Here is a 22,264-nt window from a genome sequence, read left to right as displayed (position 1 = left end):
ATCCGCTGACACGTCCACTCCCAAATATCTGAATACGTTCACCTCCTCCATACTCTCTCCCTCCAATCTGATATTCAATCTTTCATCACCTAATCTTTTTGTTATCCTCATAACCTTACTCTTTCCTGTATTCACCTTTAATTTTCTTCTTTTGCACACCCTACCAAATTCATCCACCAATCTCTGCAGCTTCTCTTCAGAATCTCCCAAGAGCACAGTGTCATCAGCAAAGAGCAGCTGTGACAACTCCCACCCTGTGTGTGATTCTTTATCTTTTAACTCCACGCCTCTTGCCAAGACCCTCGCATTTACTTCTCTTACAACCCCATCTATAAATATATTAAACAACCACGGTGACATCACACATCCTTGTCTAAGGCCTACTTTTACTGGGAAAAAATTTCCCTCTTTTCTACATACTCTAACTTGAGCCTCACTATCCTCGTAAAAACTCTTCACTGCTTTCAGTAACCTACCTCCTACACCATACACTTGCAACATCTGCCACATTGCCCCCCTATCCACCCTGTCATACGCCTTTTCCAAATCCATAAATGCCACAAAGACCTCTTTAGCCTTATCTAAATACTGTTCACTTATATGTTTCACTGTAAACACCTGGTCCACACACCCCCTACCTTTCCTAAAGCCTCCTTGTTCATCTGCTATCCTATTCTCCGTCTTACTCTTAATTCTTTCAATTATAACTCTACCATACACTTTACCAGGTACACTCAACAGACTTATCCCCCTATAATTTTTGCACTCTCTTTTATCCCCTTTGCCTTTATACAAAGGAACTATGCATGCTCTCTGCCAATCCCTAGGTACCTTACCCTCTTCCATACATTTATTAAATAATTGCACCAACCACTCCAAAACTATATCCCCACCTGCTTTTAACATTTCTATCTTTATCCCATCAATCCCGGCTGCCTTACCCCCTTTCATTTTACCTACTGCCTCACGAACTTCCCCCACACTCACAACTGGCTCTTCCTCACTCCTACAAGATGTTATTCCTCCTTGCCCTATACACGAAATCACAGCTTCCCTATCTTCATCAACATTTAACAATTCCTCAAAATATTCCCTCCATCTTCCCAATACCTCTAACTCTCCATTTAATAACTCTCCTCTCCTATTTTTAACTGACAAATCCATTTGTTCTCTAGGCTTCCTTAACTTGTTAATCTCACTCCAAAACTTTTTCTTATTTTCAACAAAATTTGTTGATAACAGCTCACCCACTCTCTCATTTGCTCTCTTTTTACATTGCTTCACCACTCTCTTAACCTCTCTCTTTTTCTCCATATACTCTTCCCTCCTTGCATCACTTCTACTTTGTAAAAACTTCTCATATGCTAACTTTTTCTCCCTTACTACTCTCTTTACATCATCATTCCACCAATCGCTCCTCTTCCCTCCTGCACCCAGTTTCCTGTAACCACAAACTTCTGCTGAACACTCTAACACTACATTTTTAAACCTACCCCATTCCTCTTCGACCCCATTGCCTATGCTCTCATTAGCCCATCTATCCTCCAATAGCTGTTTATATCTTACCCTAACTGCCTCCTCTTTTAGTTTATAAACCTTCACCTCTCTCTTCCCTGATGCTTTTATTCTCCTTGTATCCCATCTACCTTTTACTCTCAGTGTAGCTACAACTAGAAAGTGATCTGATATATCTGTGGCCCCTCGATAAACATGTACATCCTGAAGTCTACTCAACAGTCTTTTATCTACTAATACATAATCCAACAAACTACTGTCATTTCGCCCTACATCATATCGTGTATACTTATTTATCCTCTTTTTCTTAAAATATGTATTACCTATAACTAAACCCCTTTCTATACAAAGTTCAATCAAAGGGCTCCCATTATCATTTACACCTGGCACCCCAAACTTACCTACCACACCCTCTCTAAAAGTTTCTCCTACTTTAGCATTCAGGTCCCCTACCACAATTACTCTCTCACTTGGTTCAAAGGCTCCTATACATTCACTTAACATCTCCCAAAATCTCTCTCTCTCCTCTGCATTCCTCTCTTCTCCAGGTGCATACACGCTTATTATGACCCACTTCTCGCATCCAACCTTTACTTTAATCCACATAATTCTCGAATTTACACATTCATATTCTCTTTTCTCCTTCCATAACTGATCATTTAACATTACTGCTACCCCTTCCTTTGCTCTAACTCTCTCAGATACTCCAGATTTAATCCCATTTATTTCCCCCCACTGAAACTCTCCTACCCCCTTCAGCTTTGTTTCGCTTAGAGCCAGGACATCCAACTTCTTTTCATTCATAACATCAGCAATCATCTGTTTCTTGTCATCCGCACTACATCCACGCACATTTAAACAACCCAGTTTTATAAAGTTTTTCTTCTTCTCTTTTTTAGTAAATGTATACAGGAGAAGGGGTTACTCTGATATTAACCCTCCCCTCAAACATCTCCTTGCCAACCTCAACAGGACACATGACCATAACACAAGGCACAGATCACTCTTTGATGTTCCTCGTGTCCATCTCACGCTATGCAAAAACTCAATGCACATAAAAGGCCCTAAAATCTGGAATTCATTACCTGTAAATATAAAAGAAACACTACCTGTTTATAAATTCAAGTCTCTTCTCAAAGATCACTTACTCACTCAAAACCAAATAAATACTGAATAATAACCTTATAAATTGTATATCCTATATGTTACTCACAATTATATCACACATACGTTAAACCTAGGACCCAGTCTAACTTTATTATTTTTTTAAATACACTACCTAACAGAATACTCCATTCAACTGAATGTACAGCAATGCAAGCAACCATATGACCTGTCTTTGTAATACTCATTTGTGCTTTATAGTTATCTGTTTACAATAATGTTTTATCACTGATTTCATCATTGCTTAGTTAATCTTAAGTTAATTTTAAGCCAGCCCGTAATGCTATGCATATAAGTGGCTTTGGCATGCTGCTCTTACCTGTATTTTTTGTACCTCTGTTTGTATGCTTAAATTACTAAATAAATAAATAAATAAAGACTTCATTTTGCAATCCCCACTAGCATTACAACAAAACATGAGAGTTAGCCTGTCTTTCATAGGCTTGTGTCCTGGGAGTGGCTTTTCCTCCTGAGTAATGTAGGTCCTGTTTGGCATTTTCTTCCAGAACAGGTCTGTTTCGTCACAATTGAACACCTGTTGGGGGATGAATTTTTCAGCTTCGCCATGCCTTATTGCACTGTGTATGCCACTACAATTCTTAAATCTCTCAAACCAACCTTTGCTGGCCTTAAATTCACCAATATGAGCACTAGTTCCAGGCATTTTTTCCTGTTCACCTGGGTGTTAGTTGACTGTTGTGGGTCGCATCCTGGGGGGACAAGATTAAGGACCCCAATGGAAATAAGCTAGACAGTCCTAGATGATGCACTGACTTTCTTGGGTTATCCTGGGTGGCTAACCCTCTGGGGTTAATCGTTTCTCTGTAATTGTTTCACATTAAGCCACACCAACAACACTCTCCCCACATCTTTGAGTAGTACAGCTGACTGTGGTGGAGCAACAGCTGACTGTGGTGCAGCAGCAGCTGACCGTGGTGCAGCAGCAGCTGACTGATCCAGCAACAGCTGACTGGTCCAGTAACAGCTGACCATGGTGCAGCAGCAGCTGACTGATCCAGCAACAGCTGACCGTGGTGCAGCAGCAGCTGACTGATCCAGCAACAGCTGACTGGTCCAGCAATAGCTGACTGGTCCAGCAACAGCTGACCGTGGTGCAGCAGCAGCTGACTGATTCAGCAACAGCTGACTGGTCCAGCAACAGCTGACCGTGGTGCAGCAACAGCTGACCGTGGTGCAGCAACAGCTGACTGATCCAGCAACAGCTGACTGGTCCAGCAACAGTTGACTGTGGTGCAGCAACAGCTGACTGATCCAGCAACAGCTGACTGGTCCAGCAACAGCTGACCATGGTGCAGCAACAGCTGACCGTGGTGCAGCAGCAGCTGACTGTGGTACGATAGTATTTATCACCCTTTTTACCACAGGGTTGGCACTAGAAGCTTTCTTTGGGCCCATGGTGACTTATTTAGCAGTTACAAGCAGTATAAACAATGGAATAATACAAAATGTATCGAATGTATGCATGCAACCGGCCACCATGGCTTATAAACAATGCCACCGGCGGAACAAGTGAGGCTGGCTCAGGCCGCACATGGACGCATCTCGGACGAATCGCGTTGAGCGAGTTTTTCAGCGCTAGGCGAGGCAAAAATTTTGCGTTAAAATGTATCGCTAGGCGGATTTAACATTATGTGATGCCAACGTTAGGTGAGGGTCCACTGGATTTGTGAACTTCTGATCATTTTGTCCAGTGATCAGAACATTTATCCTGCTAATTTTTTTTTTGTCCAAAATTACCAAAATTTGTTAACCCTTAAACTGTCCAAACATTGATCTATGTTCACTTGCATAGTGCTCAAAATACAGTGGAACCCCAGATTTCATTGTCGCTGGATTTCATAATATTCAGAAATAGTAACTATTTTTTCCTCAAAATATTGGTTCGGTGATCGTCATTTAGCTCGGTAATAGCCATTCGTCCCGAACGCATCCTAGCGACCCAACACACTATTTACAGTCAGTGTGTCATTGTTTATCAGCCGGTGAGCACGATGCCACCCATTCATACGATAAATTTCATAATATTCCATTTGTTTTAGTGCTTGCAACTGCTAAATAAACCATCATGGGCCAAAAGAAAGCTCCTAGTGCCAGCCCTTTGGTAAAGAAGGCAATAAACACGATAGAATTCAAGAAAGAACACACCAGCCAGGGCACTTCCCCAAACACCAGCCAGGGTACTTCTCCACACACCAGACAGGGTACTTCCCCACACACACCAGCCAGGGCACTTCCAAACACACCAGCCAGGGTACTTCCCCACACACACGATTTGATTTGAGTGGGACTTGTGTATGAATGAATAGACTTATCTAAGCTTATTGCTTGGGAAGCATTGAAAATTGGGTTGGGCAAATACGATTCTGTTAGTGGGATGGCTTGTGAAGGACCTGCCTAGTATGGGCCAACAGGTCTGCTGCAGTGTTCCTGCTTTCTCATATACACCAGCCAGGGTACTTCCCCTCACACACCAGCCAGGGCACTTCCCCACACACCAGCCTGGGTACTTCCCCCCACACACCAGACAGGGTCCTTCCCCACACACCAGACAGGGTCCTTCCCCACACACCAGACAGGGTACTTCCCTACACACCAGACATGATTTGATTTGAGTAGGACTTGCACATGAGTGAATAGAATTATCAAAGCTTATTGCTTGGGAAGCACTGAAAATTGGGTTGGGCAAATACAATTCTGTTAGTGGGATGGTTTGTGAAGGACCTGCCTAGTATGGGCCAACAGGCCTGCTGCAGTGTTCCTGCTTTCTTTTGTTCTTATGTACACCAGCTGAGGAAATTGCTTCAGAGAGAGAGAGAAAAGAAAGTGCCTTCTTCAAAGATTAAGGACATTTGTGCAAAGTGGAGTGAGGTGCAAATATTTGTGGAGGAACATCACGCTAACTCTCTCCCCTCCTCCCATCTTCCATACACCAGCAAGAGTCTTCAATAAAGGTAAGTATGATATTATTGTTTTATACTCGATTTCTAAATTCTTTTCTACATGTAAATCTATATTTAACCCTTTCAGGGTCCGTGCCATAGATCTACGGCTTTATGTTCAGGGTCCAAACCGTAGATCTATGGCTTTACGTTCAGGGTCCAAACTGTAGATCTACGCCATGAGCTCAGCTCACTCTGAAAAGCTGTGAGCAGTAAATTTGGGCCTAGGTATGAGAGAATACATCTATGTGGTATGTGTGCACCACATAAAACAACTCTTGCAGCACAAAGTGCATAATGAGAGGAAAAAATACTGAGACTGTAATTTTCGATTAACCCCTTGACTGTCGCAACCCCCAATCCTGAGGTGTCTCCTGGCGTCGCAAAATTTCAAAAAAACAAAAAATTATTTTTTCTTATGAAATGATAGAGAATCTTTTCCCAATTGTAATGACACCAAAAAAACGAAATTTGATGGAAAACTGACGGAATTATGCTCTCGCGAAGTTAGTGACCTCGGCGATATTTACAAATCGGCGATTTCGCCCACTTTGAGCCCTATTTTCGGCTAATTCCATTATTCCAGTCAACCAAACTCATAGCTATTTCTTTAGAACTCCATTTTTTCTATCGATTGAGTACAAGAAACTGCCCATATACCAATTTCAACTACCCAATAATGTGGTCAGAAATTTGCAATTTGGCCAATTTCACGAAAATTAAAAAATATGACAATTTCAAAATAAGGTCCAGAATGAACAATGCAGACATTCCTGGCTCTAAAATAACATTTTCTTTGTTCATCAGTCATGTCTCCAGGCCCCTCTGATATTACTCTTGCTTTCTATTTTGAATTTTTATTCAAACAAAAAATAGAAGACTTACTATTATGCAGACTACTGCAATACTGCAATAATTGTATAAATAACATCAACCCATTCATGACTGCATATTAGAATGGCTAGTTGGACATTTATTGGACAATAACATCATTTGTTTACTTTTGAACATTGGCAAAATCAACCATTTCCCCTACTTTGAGCTCCATTTCCAGGTTCTTTTTATAGTAAAATCAATCAAAATCACCTCTATTTCTATAATATGTTTTCCATTCTATCAAATGAGACCAAAAAAACAAGAATACAACCATAAATACTATACGAAAATAGACCACAAAGTCGGCATTTTAATTAAAAAAAAAAACGGTCAGAGTTTTTTTTCTCATTATGCACTGAGTGCTCCAGGATTTTTTTTATATGGTGCACACTGACCACACAGACCCATTCTCTCACATGTGGGTCTACCAGCTTTCTCCTGCTTGATTTGAAGCCGCTAGAATTTATGAGTATATATACGTCAAACACGGTACCTCGTAAGACGTATATATACGGCCACGACAGTCAAAGGGTTAAAACAGCGACTTTGCAGTGTCTTTTCGTATGTTTTTTATAGTTGTATTTGCAATTTCTTGGTCTCATTTGATAGATTGGAAGATATACTACAGAAATAGAGATGATTTTGATAGGTTTAAGTACTGGAAATGGCTTGAAACTGAGCTCAAAGTAGCAGAAATGTTAAATTTTTGCCGATGTTCAAGAGAAAACAAATGACCTCAAAGTCTAATACATGACAGCTGGTGGGTCTAATATACATTCACAAATGTGGTGATATTATTTATACAATTATTACAGTGTTGCTTAACAGAAAATCTTCTATTTTTTGGTTTGAATAAAAATTCATTATGTGAATAAAACATCAAAATGGAATTCATTTGTAAAGCCTGAAAGCATAACTAATGAACAGAGGAAATGTTAATTTAGTGCCAGGAATGCCTGCATTGTTTATTCTGGACCCTATTTTGAAATTGGAATATTTTGAACTTTGCATTAAATTGGCCAAATTATCAATTTCCAGTCACTTTATTTTGTTGAAACAGTTGACTTGGCGATTTCTTGTGCTCAATCGATAGAATAGAAGTAGTACTAGTGAAATAGCTAAGAATTTGGTTGACTGGAATACTGTAATTGCCCTAAAATGGGAGTAAAACTTGGCAAAATCGCCAATGCGTAAATATTGCCGACACGTCAAAATTCGCGAGAGCATAATTTCATCAATTATCAAATCAAATTTCGTACTTTTTATCTTATTACCTTCAGAAAAAGATTCTCTACCATTTCATAAGAAAAAATAACAAAATTATTTTTTCAAAATTCTTGGACCCTGGTGCACACTTTGAAATTTGGCCACTGGACCCTGAAAGGGTTAATCTATAAAAGAAATAATTTTTGTTAATACTTCTGGGTGTCTGGAACAGATCAACTGGATTTACATTATTTCTTATGAGAAAAATGAATTCGGAAATCGTCAGATTTGGATCGAGTCACTCTCTCTGGAATGGATTAATTACCATAACTGGGATTCAACTACAGTAGACCCCCACCTTATGATATTAATCCGTTCCTGAGAGCTAATCATATGGTGAAATTATCGTCAGGTGAATTAATTTTCCCCATAAGAAACAATGGAAATCAAATAAATCCGTGCAAGACACCACAAAGTATGAAAAAAAAAAAAAAATTACCACATGAAATATTAATTTTAATACACACAAACTGACACTTACCTTTATTGAAGATCTGGTGATGATTGATGGGATGGGAGGAGGGGAGAGTGTGGATGTTGTTAATGTTTAGAAGGGGAATCCCCTTCCATTAGGACTTGAGGTATCAAGTCCTTTTCTGGGGTTACTTCTCTTCTTCTTTTAATGCCACTAGGACCAGTTTGAGAGTCAATGGACCTCTGTCGCACAACATACCTGTCCATAGAGGCCTGTACCTCCCGTTCCTTTATGATTTTTCTAGAGTGGTTCACAACATTGTCATTGTACAGGTTGCCAACATGGCTTGCAGTAGCTGTGTCAGGGTGATTTTCATCAAAAATCGTTTACACTTCAAGCCACTTTGCACACATTTCCTTAATCTTTGAAGTAGGCAACTTCTTCAATTTCTCTATCCCCTCCTCTGAAGCAGCTTCCTCAGGTCTGGCCTCTTGCTGTTGAAGATGATCTTGCTGCTTATCAGTGGTTAGTTCTTCATTGTCCTCCTCCACCAACTCTTCCACATCCTCCCCACTAACCTCCAACCCCAAGGGCTTCCCCAATGCCACAATGGATTCCTCAACTGGCATACACTTCTCAGGGTTAGCTTCAAATCCTTCAAAATCCTTTAGAGTCAATCGAGTGTCTGAGGTCACTTCAAAGCATTTTTGAAACAAAGCTTTTGTGTAGTTTTTTTTGAAGTTTGAAATGACCTGCTGGTCCATGGGCTGCAGGAGAGGAGTGGTGTTAGGAGGCAAAAACTTGACCTTAATGAAGCTCATGTCCCCAGAAAGTCGCTCTGCCATGTCTGAAGGATGACCAGGAGCATTGTCTAATACCACTTAAGGTCCAACTTATTTTCCAGGAGGTAATTTTTCACAATGGAGGCAAATGCATGGTGTAACCAGTCATAGAAAAAGTCCCTAGTGACCCATGCCTTACTGTTTGCCCTCCACAGCACACAAATTAGCCTTGAGGACATTGTTTTGCCTGAACACTCTGGGAGTTTCAGAGTGATACACCAATAAAGGCTTCACTTTGCAATCACCACTAGCATTAGCACAAATCAAGAGAGTAAGCTTGTCTTTCATATGCATATGTCCTGGGAGTGCCTTTTCCTCCTGAGTAATGTAGGTCCTGTTTGGCATTTTCTTCCAAAACAGTCCTGTTTCGTCACAATTAAACACTTGTTCAGGTTTCAGTCCTTCACTGTCTATGTACTCCTTGAATTCCTTCACATATTTTTCAGCCGCTTTTTGGTCCGAACTGGCAGCCTCACCATGCCTTATCACACTATGTATGCCACTATGATTCTTAAATCTCTCAAACCAACCTTTGCTGGCCTTAAATTCACTCACATCACCACTAGTTGCAGGCATTTTTCTAATTAAACTGTCATGCAACTTCCTAGCCTTTTCACATATGATTGCTTGAGAGATGCTATCTCCTGCTATCTGTTTTTCATTTATCCACACTAATAACAGTCTCTCAACATCTTCAAGTACTTGTGATCTCCTATTCAAAAACAAAGTTGCACCTTTTACAAGAGCAGCTTCCTTGATTGCCATTTTGTTAGCCACGATAGTAGCGATGGTTGATTGGGGTTTCGTATACAACCTGGCCAACTCCGAGACACACACTCCACTTTTGTACTTAGCAATTATCTCTTTCTTCATTTCCAAAGTAATTTTCACCTTTTTTACCACAGGGTTGGCACTAGAAGCTTTCTGGGGGCCCATGGTGACATATTTTGCAGGTACAATCACTTAAAACACTGTGATAATATGAAATGTTTCAATTGTATGCGTGGATGCGACTGCACTGCCTGGCTTGTAAACACTGCCACCCACGGGGCAGCTGAGGCGCGCTTAGGCCACATGGGACGCGTCTCAATCGCGTGAGGTGAGGTATCGTATGGTGGATTTAACGTGAGGTGATGCCATCGTAAGGTGAGGGTCCACTGTATTTAAAAAAAAAAAAAAAAAAAATTAAATCAAAGAGGGCAATTTTGTGTGTGTTATGAGACTAAAAAAATTTTTTTTAGGACCAGTACTTACCGAGATATAAGACCGCGAAGTTGGCACTGGATGCTCACCTGACGGCAACATCGAGTCCTGCTACTTGCAGAAGGGGTGCCGATGTACCTTTTTTCTTGATTTTATTTTAATTTATATAATTTTTGTTCTGATAATTAAAATTTATAATAGTTCTTGTGATTTCATAGTCAATCTTTGTTCTGACACTAATATTATGTACTGAAATAGTACTCAAATACAGTGGACCCCCGCATAGCGACCTTAATCCGTGCAAGAGGGCTGGCTGTTATGCGAAATGTTCGGTATGTGAATGAATTTTCCCCATAAGAAATAATGGAAATCAAATTAATCCGTGCAAGACACCCAAAAGTATGAAAAAAAAAAATTTTACCACATGAAATATACATTTTCCTACACACAAAGAGAAGGATACATGCACAATATATATTGTGCATGTACTACTCTACTAAATAAAGAATAAATGACACTTACCTTTATTGAAGATGTAGCAATGACTGATGAGACACAGTGTCCTGGGAGTGCCTTTTCCTCCTGAGTACTGTAGGTCCTGTTTGGTATTTTCTTCCAGAACAGGCCTTATCACACTGTGTATGCCACTACGATTCTTAAATCTCTCAAACCAACCTTTGCTGGCTCTAAATTCACCAATATGAGCACTAGTTCCAGGCATTTTCCCTGTTCACCTGGGTGTTAGTCGACTGGTGTGGGTTGCATCCTGGGAGACAAGATTAAGGACCCCAATGGAAATAAGTTAGACAGTCTTCGATGACACTGACTTTTTTGGGTTATCCTGGGTGGCAAATCCTCTGGGGTTAATTGTTTCTTGGTATTCTCAATAAGCCACACCAACAACGGAGCTACAGCAGCAGCAGCAGCTGACGGTGGTACAGCAGCAACAGACGATGCTACAGCAGCAACAGACGATGCTACAGCAGCAGCAGACGATGCTACAGCAGCAACTGACGATGTTACAGCAGCAGCAGACGATGCTACAGCAGCAGCAGACGATGCTACAGCAGCAGCAGCAGCTGACGGTGGTACAGCAGCAGCAGACGATGCTACAGCAGCAGCAGACGATGCTACAGCAGCAGCAGACGATGCTACAGCAGCAGCAGACGTTACTACAGCAGCAGCAGCAGCTGACAGTGCAGCAGCAGCTGATGGTGGTACAGCAGCAGCAGCTGACAGTGCAGCAGCAGCTGACGGTGGTACAGCAGCAGCTGTACCACCAATAGTAGCGATGGTTGATTGGGGTTTATTATACAACCTGGCCAGCTCGGAGACACGCACTCCACTTTCATACTTATCAATGATCTTTTTCTTCATCTCCATAGTAATTCTCACCCTTATTGCTGTAGGGTTGGCACTAGAAGCTTTCTTGGGGCCCATGGTCACTTATTTTCCAGAAAAAATCACCAAAAACACTGTAATAATACGAAATGTTCCGATTGTATGCTTGGATGTTACCGCGGAGGCTGGCTGGTAAACAATGCCACCGGCGGAACATGTGAGCGTGGCTCAGGCCGCACATTGGACGCGTCTCGGACGAAGGGCGGTGAGCGGGTTTTTGGGCGGTATGCGAGGCAAAATTTTTGCGATCAAAGCGTCCGGTATGCGGATTGTACGGTATGAGATGCGTCCGGTATGCGGGGGTCCACTGTAGTCACAATCACACCGACAAGTGAACATTTTCACCAGCCTTGGTCATTTACTATTGTCTAGAAATACAGTGGAACCTCTACTTGCGAGTTTAATCTGTTCCATGACCTTGCTTGCAACTGGATTTCCTTGTCTGCAGAGTCAATTTTCCTCATTTAAATTAATTGAAATACAATTAATCCATTCCAGTGGAATTCTGTACTTCAATAATTTCGCTAATATCAACTCTATGGCTTATTTATCTATTTCACTTCATCTAATATGGCATAATAAACAATACAAATAACATAGAAACCTGATACACCTACCATCCGACTTACGACCTGCTCGACTTACGACCACTCGACTTACGACCATGTTTTTTTTGCCAAATTTCTGGGAAATAAACAACTATTTGTGTTGTACACAGTGTTTATCCTAAACCTTACAGTATAAAATACAGTACTAACAGCATAAATAGTAAAGTACACCTACCATCCGACTTACGACCGAGTTCGGTTCTGAGAAACCGGTCGTAAGTTGAAATGGTCGTAAGTCGAACTTTACTACTGAATATCAACAAAACATTTTTGTAATGACTTTATTTTATTGTTTTATTTTGGTATTTCATGTTTTACTGTACTTTTTATGTTGCTAGTACTGTATTTTATACTGTAAGGTTTAGGATAAACACTGTGTACAACACAAATAGTTGCTTATTTCCCAGAAATTTGGCATAAAAAACACGGTCTTAAGTCGAGTGGTCGTAAGTCGAGCAGGTCGTAAGTCGGATGGTAGGTGTAAAACATGAAATACCAAAATAAAACAATAAAATCAAGTCATTACAAAAATGTGATGTTGATATTCAGTAGTAAAGTTCGACTTACAACCGGTTTCTCGGAACTGAACTCAGTCGTAAGTCGGATGGTAGGTGTATATGCTATAAAATTAATAAAATATGTAATTCATGTAGTGGTATGGGTGGTGTCGGCAGTGGACAAGAGTTTGCCTGGAGACCGGACAAAATACATTTGTTCTCTAGGCTTTCTTAACTTGTTTAACTCAATCCAAAATTTTTTCTTATTTTCATTAAAATTTCTTGACAGTGCCTCTCCCACTCTATCATCTGCACTCCTTTTGCACTCTCTCACCACTCTGTTTACCTTTCTTTTACTCTCCATATACTCTACTCTTCTTATAATGCTTCTGCTTTGTTAAAACCTCTCATAAGCTAACTCTCTTTTATCATACCCTTTACTTCATCATTCCACCAATCACTCCTCTTTCCTCCTGCACCCACCCTCATATAACCCCAAACTTCTGCCCCACATTCTAATACTGCATTTTTAAAACTATTCCAACCCTCTTCAACCCCCCCACTACTCATACTTGCACCAGCCCACCTTTCTGCCAATAGCTGCTTATATCTCACCCAAACTTCCTCCTCCCTTAGTTTATACACTTTTACCTCCCTCTTGCTTGCTGTTGCCATTTTCCTCTTTCCCCATCTACCTCTTACTCTAACTGTAGCTACAACTAAATAATGATCCGATATATAAGTTGCCCCTCTATAAACATGTACATCCTGGAGCCTACCCATCAACCTTTTATCCACCAATACATAATCTAACAAACTACTTTCATTACGTGCTATATCATACCTTGTATATTTATTTATCCTCTTCTTCATAAAATATGTATTACTTATTACCAAACCTCTTTCTACACATAGCTCAATTAAAGGTTCCCCATTTTCATTTACCCCTGGCACTCCAACTTCACCTACTACTCCCTCCACAACATTTTTGCCCACTTTAGCATTGACATCCCCAACCACCATTACTCTCACACTTGGTTCAAAACTCCCCATGCACTCACTCAACATTTCCAAAAAATCTCTCTCTATCCTCTACACTTCTCTCTTCTCCAGGTGCATATATGCTTACTATAACCCCCTTTTCACATCCAACCTTTATTTTACTCCACATAATCCTTGAATTAATACATTTATAGTCCCTCTTTTCCTGCCATAACTTATCCTTCAAGATTATTGCTACTCCTTCTTTAGATCTAACTCTATTAGAAACCCCTGACCTAATCCCATTTATTCCTCTCCACTGAAAATCACCCTCCCCCTTTAGCTTTGTTTCACTTAAGGCCAGGACATCCAACTTCTTCTCATTCATAACATCCACAATCATCTCTTTCTTATCATTCGCACAACATCCAACATCCACACACATTCAGACTTCCCACTTTGACAATTTTCTTCTTATTCTTTTCAGTAATTATTACAAGCAAAGGGGTTACTAGCAAATTGTTCCCGGCATTTTAGTTGACTTTTACAACACGTATGGCTTACAGAGGAAAGATTCTTATTCCACTTCCCCATGGATATAAAAGGAAATGTAATAAGACCAAGAACTATTAAGATAAAATCAAAGAAAACTCAGATGAGTGTGTATAAATAAACATGTACATGTATGTGTAGTGTGACCTAAGTGTAAGTAGAAGTAGCAAGACGTACCTGTAATCTTGCATATTTATGAGACAGACAAAAGACACCAGCAATCCTACCATCATGTAAAACAATTACAGGTTTCCATTTCACACTCACTTGGCAGGACAGTAGTACCCCCCTGGGTGGTTGGTGTCTACCAACCTACTACCTTATTATTATTATACGTATATTATTATTATTATTATTGTATTATATTATTTTACTATTATTATTATATGTATTATTATTATTATACATATTATTATTATTATTATTACAATGTAAATAATTTGTAATTTTTATTTACACACAAAATATAATATTTACTGTTATGCTTATTGCAATAATTGTATAAATAATGTCAACCCATTCACTACTGCATATTGGAATGGATAGTGACGTCATTTGTTTACTCCTGAACATTGCCAAGCAATGGAACATTTCTCCTACGTTGAGCTCAATTTCAAGATACTTTTTGTCGTGAAAGCAATCAAAATCATATCTATTTCTGTTATATAACTTCCATTCTATCAAATGAGACCCAAAAAAAACGAGAATACAATCATAAAAACCATACGAAAGTACCGCTAAGGGGTGGCTAATTGCTGAGAAGTGAACTCCATTATTTATGCTCTGATTTCTTTCATTTTTGGTGCAAGTTCAGAAACATCTTTCCATCATACATTGCCCAAGTCTCAATAAGATAGTCCAACAAACAAATGAGATACAATTCCCTAGATCAAGAGCAAGGGCCCCTCACTAGCGTCAAGGAACCTGCCTTGAGGTCTGCTTGTTTATGGAAATTTTGCTTGTGTATGGAAGCAAAAAATCGACCCATCGACTGCTTGTATTTGGAAAAACTCGCACGTGGATGCGCTCACAAGTAGAGGTTCCACTGTATATACATACAAAGTATTTATAGGTCTCAGCAATGTTTTAGACATGCTGGAGTATACATAAAACTCCTTGAGGCATGGTGGTAAGACGAATGTTAATAAACTGCTGATATTGCAGCAGTGGAGTGACACTTGATGATCGTGCATTACTGCAGGGAACCCTGGCTTCATTTGTTTTCATTGTTACACATAAAAATGTCTGTCTGTCTGTCTATCTATCTGTCTGTCTAGCTCTGCTTATCTATCTAGCTCTGCTTATCTGTCTTTCTGTCTGCCTGTGTGTGTGTCTTTCTCCCTCTGCTTGTCTCTGTGTCTCAGGGAGCCGCATAAACCTATTGGTTTACGAGCCGCTCCCTGAATCCAGAGCAAGTGAAAATGCATATTACTTGCATCATGCTTATGATGCTTTATATCTACAAGCACTGTAAAGCACTTTGCCTGGAATTTTTGGGTTATCCTAGGTAATTTACACTAAGTATAATAAGTGTACTTATGTGTACCTGTAAGAGACAGAGACTTAGATGGACAGAGCTATAGACAGAGAAATAGACAGAGAAATACACAGACAGACAGAGATACAGACAGAGACAGTTACTGATAGACAGCCAAAGTCAGTCAGCCAGCTAACCAGCCACCCAGCCAGCCTGCCGAATACGTATGACATTCTGGCAGGATGACACTACAAAGGGTATCAGAAATGAAAGGATGTTGCACAAATGTTGTGCATGGGTTATTATCAAGGTTTTTGATATTTCCATGACCACTTGTGGCCACATTCATCTCAAAGCCACTAAACTCTGGGTCTACATCACTTTCCTCTTAAAAGGGAAGTGTTAATACAACACGATATCAGCGAATCCTTAGTGTTTGCCATGCTATTTGCTCAAGCTGGCACTCAATTGAATTGGTGCTCTCACAAGGTACTAAATGGTCCCAGATTTTTTTAATACTGTGCACACTGAGTGTTAAGACCCATTCTATACTGACCAGGCATCTCAGGCCAATCATGCCAATTTTGAAGGAATGAAAAATAAAACACTGATCTATGTTCAGAGTGCTACGCATGTGAACATAGATCTACGTGTGGACAGTTTAAAGGTTAATGAGAGGTCATTTAACAAGTGGTTTGTAAATAAGAGTTCTGTTAATGAGAGGTTTTACTGTAACAGCAAAGAAATCTCTAAAGAAGCGTTTAAAGCCAATAATGCTTTAAATTATGTATTCATTAATACATCAAAAGTTGATAAAGTAGTACTATTTACATTACTTTGTTTTGTTAAAACATCAGCCGATTCCCACCAAAGCAGGGTGGCCCGAAAAAGAAAAAACTTTCATCATCATTCACTCCATCACTGTCTTGCAAGAGGGGTGCTTTACACTACAATTATAAAACTATAACATTAACACCCCTCCTTCAGAGTGTAGACATTGTACTTCTGTTATGGGACCATGGGACCCAACACATACTGATGTATTTAAGTAACAGTTACTTATATTGAACTGATAAGGACACAGCACTAAATGGTTTTAAGGGCAGATCACCCTTAGGGGCTGAGAGACAGCTGGGTCAAGCCTGTTTTTCTCAATATAATAGGTTGTACTATAGACACGCACACACATTTAAATAAGTAGTTTATAAAGTTGTATTTCTTTTGTAAAAGTAAAAAAAGGTGTGGAAGAATTGTGGTAACTAGAGAATTGTGCTTGGCAACAGTCTTTTGTTTATTCTGGTGGGTGAGGGAGGAGCTTAGCTAGGCCCCTCCCTCTCTCTCACTCTCCTTGGTGGCTTCAAGCTGGTAGGACCTCTGGGTCCTCCTTTTTTATTTTTTTGGGCATTATGTGTACCCCAGAGGTGAGTTTTATACCTTAAGTTGTAGCCATCATACCCAGGGTGACTAAAGTGTGTCAAAACACTGGTTAGTCCAGAGGTTAGTCAAGAGGAAAGAAGGGTTAATTATTTCAGAGGCAGCATGTGGGCTGTCCTAGGGAAGCAGCTAAGGGGTGTGCAGGCTTATGTTTTGAATAGGAGAGTGCTAAAATTGTATATTCTGTATATATCTATTTAGAATATATCCCTATTTTTGTAACAGTAGTTTAAATAACCTATTGGAAGGGCTAGTGAAAGGATTTCAGAGACACTGAGGATGATAAATCATGAATGCAAGCATTACCCTAGACTGATAAGGCCTTTATGTAAAAGCTACCCCCACACTAAAACATGTAGTAAGAACCATACCATCAAGGATAAAAGGGGCAACAAAGTAACAACTTCCCATCTCTAGGACTCAAGTCTGGCCTGCCAGTTTCCCTGAATCCCTTCATAAATGTTACTTTGCTCACACTCCAACAGCACGTCAAGTATTAAAAACCATTTATCTCCATACACTCCTGTCAAATACGCTCACGTACGCTTGCTGGAAGTCCAAGCCCCTCGCACACAAAATCTCATTTACCTCCTCCCTCCAACCCTACCTAGGCTGACCCTAACCCCGCCTTCCCTCCACTACAGATTTATACATTCTCGAAGTCATTCTGTTTCGTTTCATTCTCTCTGCATGTCCAAACCACCTCAACAACCCCTCTTCAGCCCTCTGGATAATAGTTTTGGTAATCCCACATCTTCTCCTAATTTCCAAACTATGAATTCTCTGCATTATATTCACACCACACATTGCCCTCAGACATGACATCTCCACTGCCTCCAGCCTTCTCCTCGTTGCAACATTCATCACCCATGCTTCACATCCATACAAGAGTGTTGGTACAACTATACTCTCATGCATTCCCCTTTCTGCTTCCATGGACAAAGTTCTTTGTCTCCACAGACTCCCAAGTGCACCGCTCACCCTTTTCCCCTCATCAATTTTGCGATTCACCTCATCCTTCATAGACCCATCTGCTTACACGTCCACTCCTAAATATCTGAATACATTCACCTCCTCCATACTCTCTCCCTCCAATCTGATATCCAATCTTTCATCACCTAATCTTTTGTTATCCTCATAACCTTACTCTTTCCTATATTCGCTTTTAATTTTCTTCTTTTACATACCCTACCAAATTCATCCACCAATCTCTGCAACTTCTCTTCAGAATCTCCCAAAAGCACAGTGTCATCAGCAAAGAGCAACTGTGACAACTCCCACTCTGTGTTTGATTATTTATCTTCTAACTCCACACAGGGCTCTGGTGGCCTGGTGGTTAACGCTCTCGCTTCACACGGTGAGGGCCTGGGTTCGATTCCCAGCCAGAGTAGAAACATTGGACGTGTTTCTTTCCACCTGTTGTCTATGTTCCCCATCAGTAAAATGGGTACCTGGGTGTTAGTCGACTGGTGTGGGTCGCATCCTGGGACACTGACCTAAGGAGGCCTGGTCACAGACCGGGCCGCGGGGGCGTTGACCCCCGGAACTCTCTCCAGAAACACCTTTTGCCAAGACCCTCGCATTCACTTCTCTTGTAACCCCATCTATAAATATATTGAACAACCACGGTGACATCACATATCCTTGACTAAGGCCTAATTTACTGGGAAATAATCTCCCTCTTTCCTACATACTCTAACCTGAGCCTCATTATCCTCGTAAAAACTCTTCACTGCTTTCAGTAGCCTACCTCCTATATCATACACCTGCAACATCTGCCACACTGCCTCCCTATCCACCCTGTCACATGCCTTTTCCGAATCCATAAATGCCAAAAAACCTCTTTAGCCTTATCTTAATACTCTTTACCTATACATTTCACTGCAAACACTTGGTCTACACACCCCCTACCTTTCCTAAAGCCTCCTTGTTCATCTGCTATCCTACTCTCCATCTTACTCTTAATTCTTTCAATAATAACTCTAACATACACTTTACCAGGAATACTCAATAGATTTATTCCCCTATAATTTTTGCACTCTCTTTTATCCCCTTTGCCTTTATACAAAGGAACTATTTACATATAACTTCTGTATGATATAAACTCTATATCCAGTCTCATAAATCTGTATCAAAAATTATAATTTCTGTTGCTTTTGGCCTGTGATAAAAAAGTTAAGATTAAATACCTAACTGAATGCAAAAAATATATACTGTTATGAGAAACTGTTTATGCACCTACTTGGTTTTCTTTTCAGAGAGAGTAACTACTGTTGTGAGGTGGTCAAATAATTCTCCATGTTCACAAAGTTCAAACACTAAAAATATGAACGTTGATGATTCAAAGACATCGTGAAGTTCAACTGAAAAACAATAATAAAATAATATTAATTATACATGGCAAATATCATTATTTACATATGTATTCACAAAAATTATTTTTGCTATGCAGAACTCTATTGTCAAACATTAAATTATAAAATGCCTATCTGTAAACTTAGGCACTGACAATAAAATACTCTACAAAATACAATGATTCACACTGAACTAAATAACTACACTTTTACACAGTAATATACAGTATTTTTGGTTTTACCATACATGGTACTTGGTGCTTACTAATATACGGATGCCCAGCTACCATGCGCAATACTTCTATTTCCCGAATAGTTGCTTCATATACTCCTTCATCAGAGGAGTCACTCAGATCAATAATTTTGGCTGCAAACTGTTGTCCAGTTTCCTTTTCTGCAACAGAAGTTACAAATGAACACAGTAAACACCTGATATAATGAACTTTTAAAATTAAAAGCAAAACTCACTTTTAAGTCCTTTATTTTCAATGTTTATTGCAAAACATCTGTAAATTTTGTGTACAGTATTATATTAAGTGTACAGTAGCACATTTTATTGTTCTTTCTAAGATGGAATATTGGTTTTCACTAGCGGCTCCTATCAGGCAAAACTGCAGACCTGGGGAACATACAACAAACTTTCACTGCATGTATAAGTAACAAACTGCATCTAAATTACTGGGAATGGATGAAGTCCCTTGGAATGCAGGCAAGAAAGATACATGACAATACAGCAGGGCCCCACTTACATGGCAGGTTAGGTTCCAGGCTACTGCCGGAAAGCGGACATTGCCAGAAAGCAGAACACCATTTGTTTCCACTTACAAATGTCAATGCAACAGAACAAGGCATTAAACCTTAAACTGTCCAAATGTAGATCTATGTTCATTCGCGTGGTGCTCCAAATATTTTGAGAAATATAAAAATCATTTTTTTCTTTTAACCCCTTGACTGTCACAACCCCCAATCCTGAGGTGTCTCCTTGTGTCGCAAAATTTAAAAAAAAAAAAAAGAAAAAAAAAAAAATTATTTTTTTCTTATGAAATCATAGAGAATCTTTTCCCGGTTGTAATGACACCAAAAAAACGAAATTTGATGGAAAACTGACGGAATTATGCTCTCGCGAAGTTAGCGACCTTGGCGATATTTACAAATCGGCGATTTCGCCCACTTTGAGCCCTATTTTCGGCTAATTCCGGTGTTCCAGTCGACCAAACTCATAGCGATTTCTTTAGAACTCCATTTTTTCTAACGATTGAGTACAAGAAACTGCCCATTTACCGATTTCAACTACCCAATAATGTGGTCAGAAATTTGCAATTTGGCCAATTTCACGAAAATTAAAAAATATGACAATTTCAAAATAAGGTCCAGAATAAACAATGCAGACATTCTTGGCTCTAAAATAACATTTTCTTTGTTCATCAGTCATGTCTCAAGGCCCCTCTGATATTACTCTTGTTCTCTATTTTGAATTTTTATTCAAACAAAAAATAGAAGACTTACTACAGTGGACCCCCGCATAGCGAACGCCTTGCATAGCGAACAATCCGCATAGCGGACGCTTTGTTCGCTAAAATTTTGCCCCGCATAGTGGACAAAAACCCGCTCAGCGGCCTTCGTCCGAGACGCGTCCAATGTGCGCCCTCAGCCAGCCTCACATGTGCCGCCCGTGCCATTGTTTACCAGCCAGCCTCCGCGGTAACATTCAAGCATACACTCGGAATATTTCGTATTATTACAGTGTTTTCGGTGCTGTTTCTGGAAAATAAGTGACCATGGGCCCCAAGAAAGCTTCTAGTGCCAACCCTACACCTCAAAGGGTAAGAATACCCATTGAAATGAAGAAAGAGATCATTGATAAGTATGAAAGTGGAGTACGTATCACCGACCTGGTCAGGTTGTACAAGAAACCAAAATCAACCATCTCTTCTATTGTGGGCAAGAAAACGGCAATCAAGGAAGCTGTTGTTGCCAAAGGTTTAACTGTGTTTTCGAAACAAAGATCGCAAGTGATGGAAGATGTTGAGAGACTCTTATTGGTGTGGATAAATGAAAAACAGCTAGCAGGAGATAGCGTCTCTCAAGCGATCATATGTGAAAAGGCTAGGAAGTTGCATGACGATTTAATTAAAAAAATGCCTGCAACTAGTGATGATGTGAGTGAATTTAAGGCCAGCAAAGGTTGGTTTGAGAGATTTAAGAAGCGTAGTGGCATCCATAGTGTGATACGGCATGGTGAGGCTGCCAGTTCGGACCACAAAGCGGCTGAAAAATATGTGCATGAATTCAAGGAGTACATAGAAACTGAAGGACTGGAACCTGAACAAGTGTTTAATTGTGATGAAACAGGCCTGTTCTGGAAGAAAATGCCAAGCAGGACCTACATTACTCAGGAGGAAAAGGCACTCCCAGGACATAAGCCTATGAAAGACAGGCTTACTTTGTTGATGTGTGCCAATGCTAGTGGTGATTGCAAAGTTAAGCCTTTATTAGTGTATCACTCTGAAACTCCCAGAGCGTTCAGGCAAAAGAATGTCCTCAAGGATAATTTGTGTGTGCTGTGGAGGGCAAACAGTAAGGCATGGGTCACTAGGGAATTTTTCTATAACTGGTTACACCATGCATTTGCCCCCAATGTGAAAGATTACCTAACTGAAAAGAAATTAGACCTTAAGTGCCTCCTGGTGTTAGACAATGCCCCTGGTCATCCTACAGA

General features: G+C 40.1%; 1 protein-coding gene across 6 annotated transcripts in view; it reads right to left on the bottom strand.

Moving 5' to 3' along the window:
• Positions 1 to 22,264, bottom strand: part of PhKgamma (phosphorylase kinase gamma) — a 411,214-nt gene that overhangs the window by 347,527 nt on the left and 41,423 nt on the right. For all 6 annotated transcript variants that reach the window (XM_070097983.1, XM_070097984.1, XM_070097981.1 and 3 more), the window contains 2 exons: positions 19,811 to 19,939; positions 19,434 to 19,554 (listed from right to left, as the gene is read on the bottom strand). In XM_070097983.1, coding sequence (XP_069954084.1) covers positions 19,434 to 19,554; positions 19,811 to 19,939 — 250 coding nt within the window. The remainder of the gene's footprint in view (positions 1 to 19,433; positions 19,555 to 19,810; positions 19,940 to 22,264) is intronic.

Source organism: Cherax quadricarinatus, chromosome 60 (assembly GCF_038502225.1).
Source record: "Cherax quadricarinatus isolate ZL_2023a chromosome 60, ASM3850222v1, whole genome shotgun sequence".
Taxonomy (NCBI): Eukaryota; Metazoa; Arthropoda; class Malacostraca; order Decapoda; family Parastacidae; genus Cherax; species Cherax quadricarinatus.
Note: the sequence above shows the minus strand (reverse complement) of the source record. Positions and strands in the feature narration are given on the sequence as shown.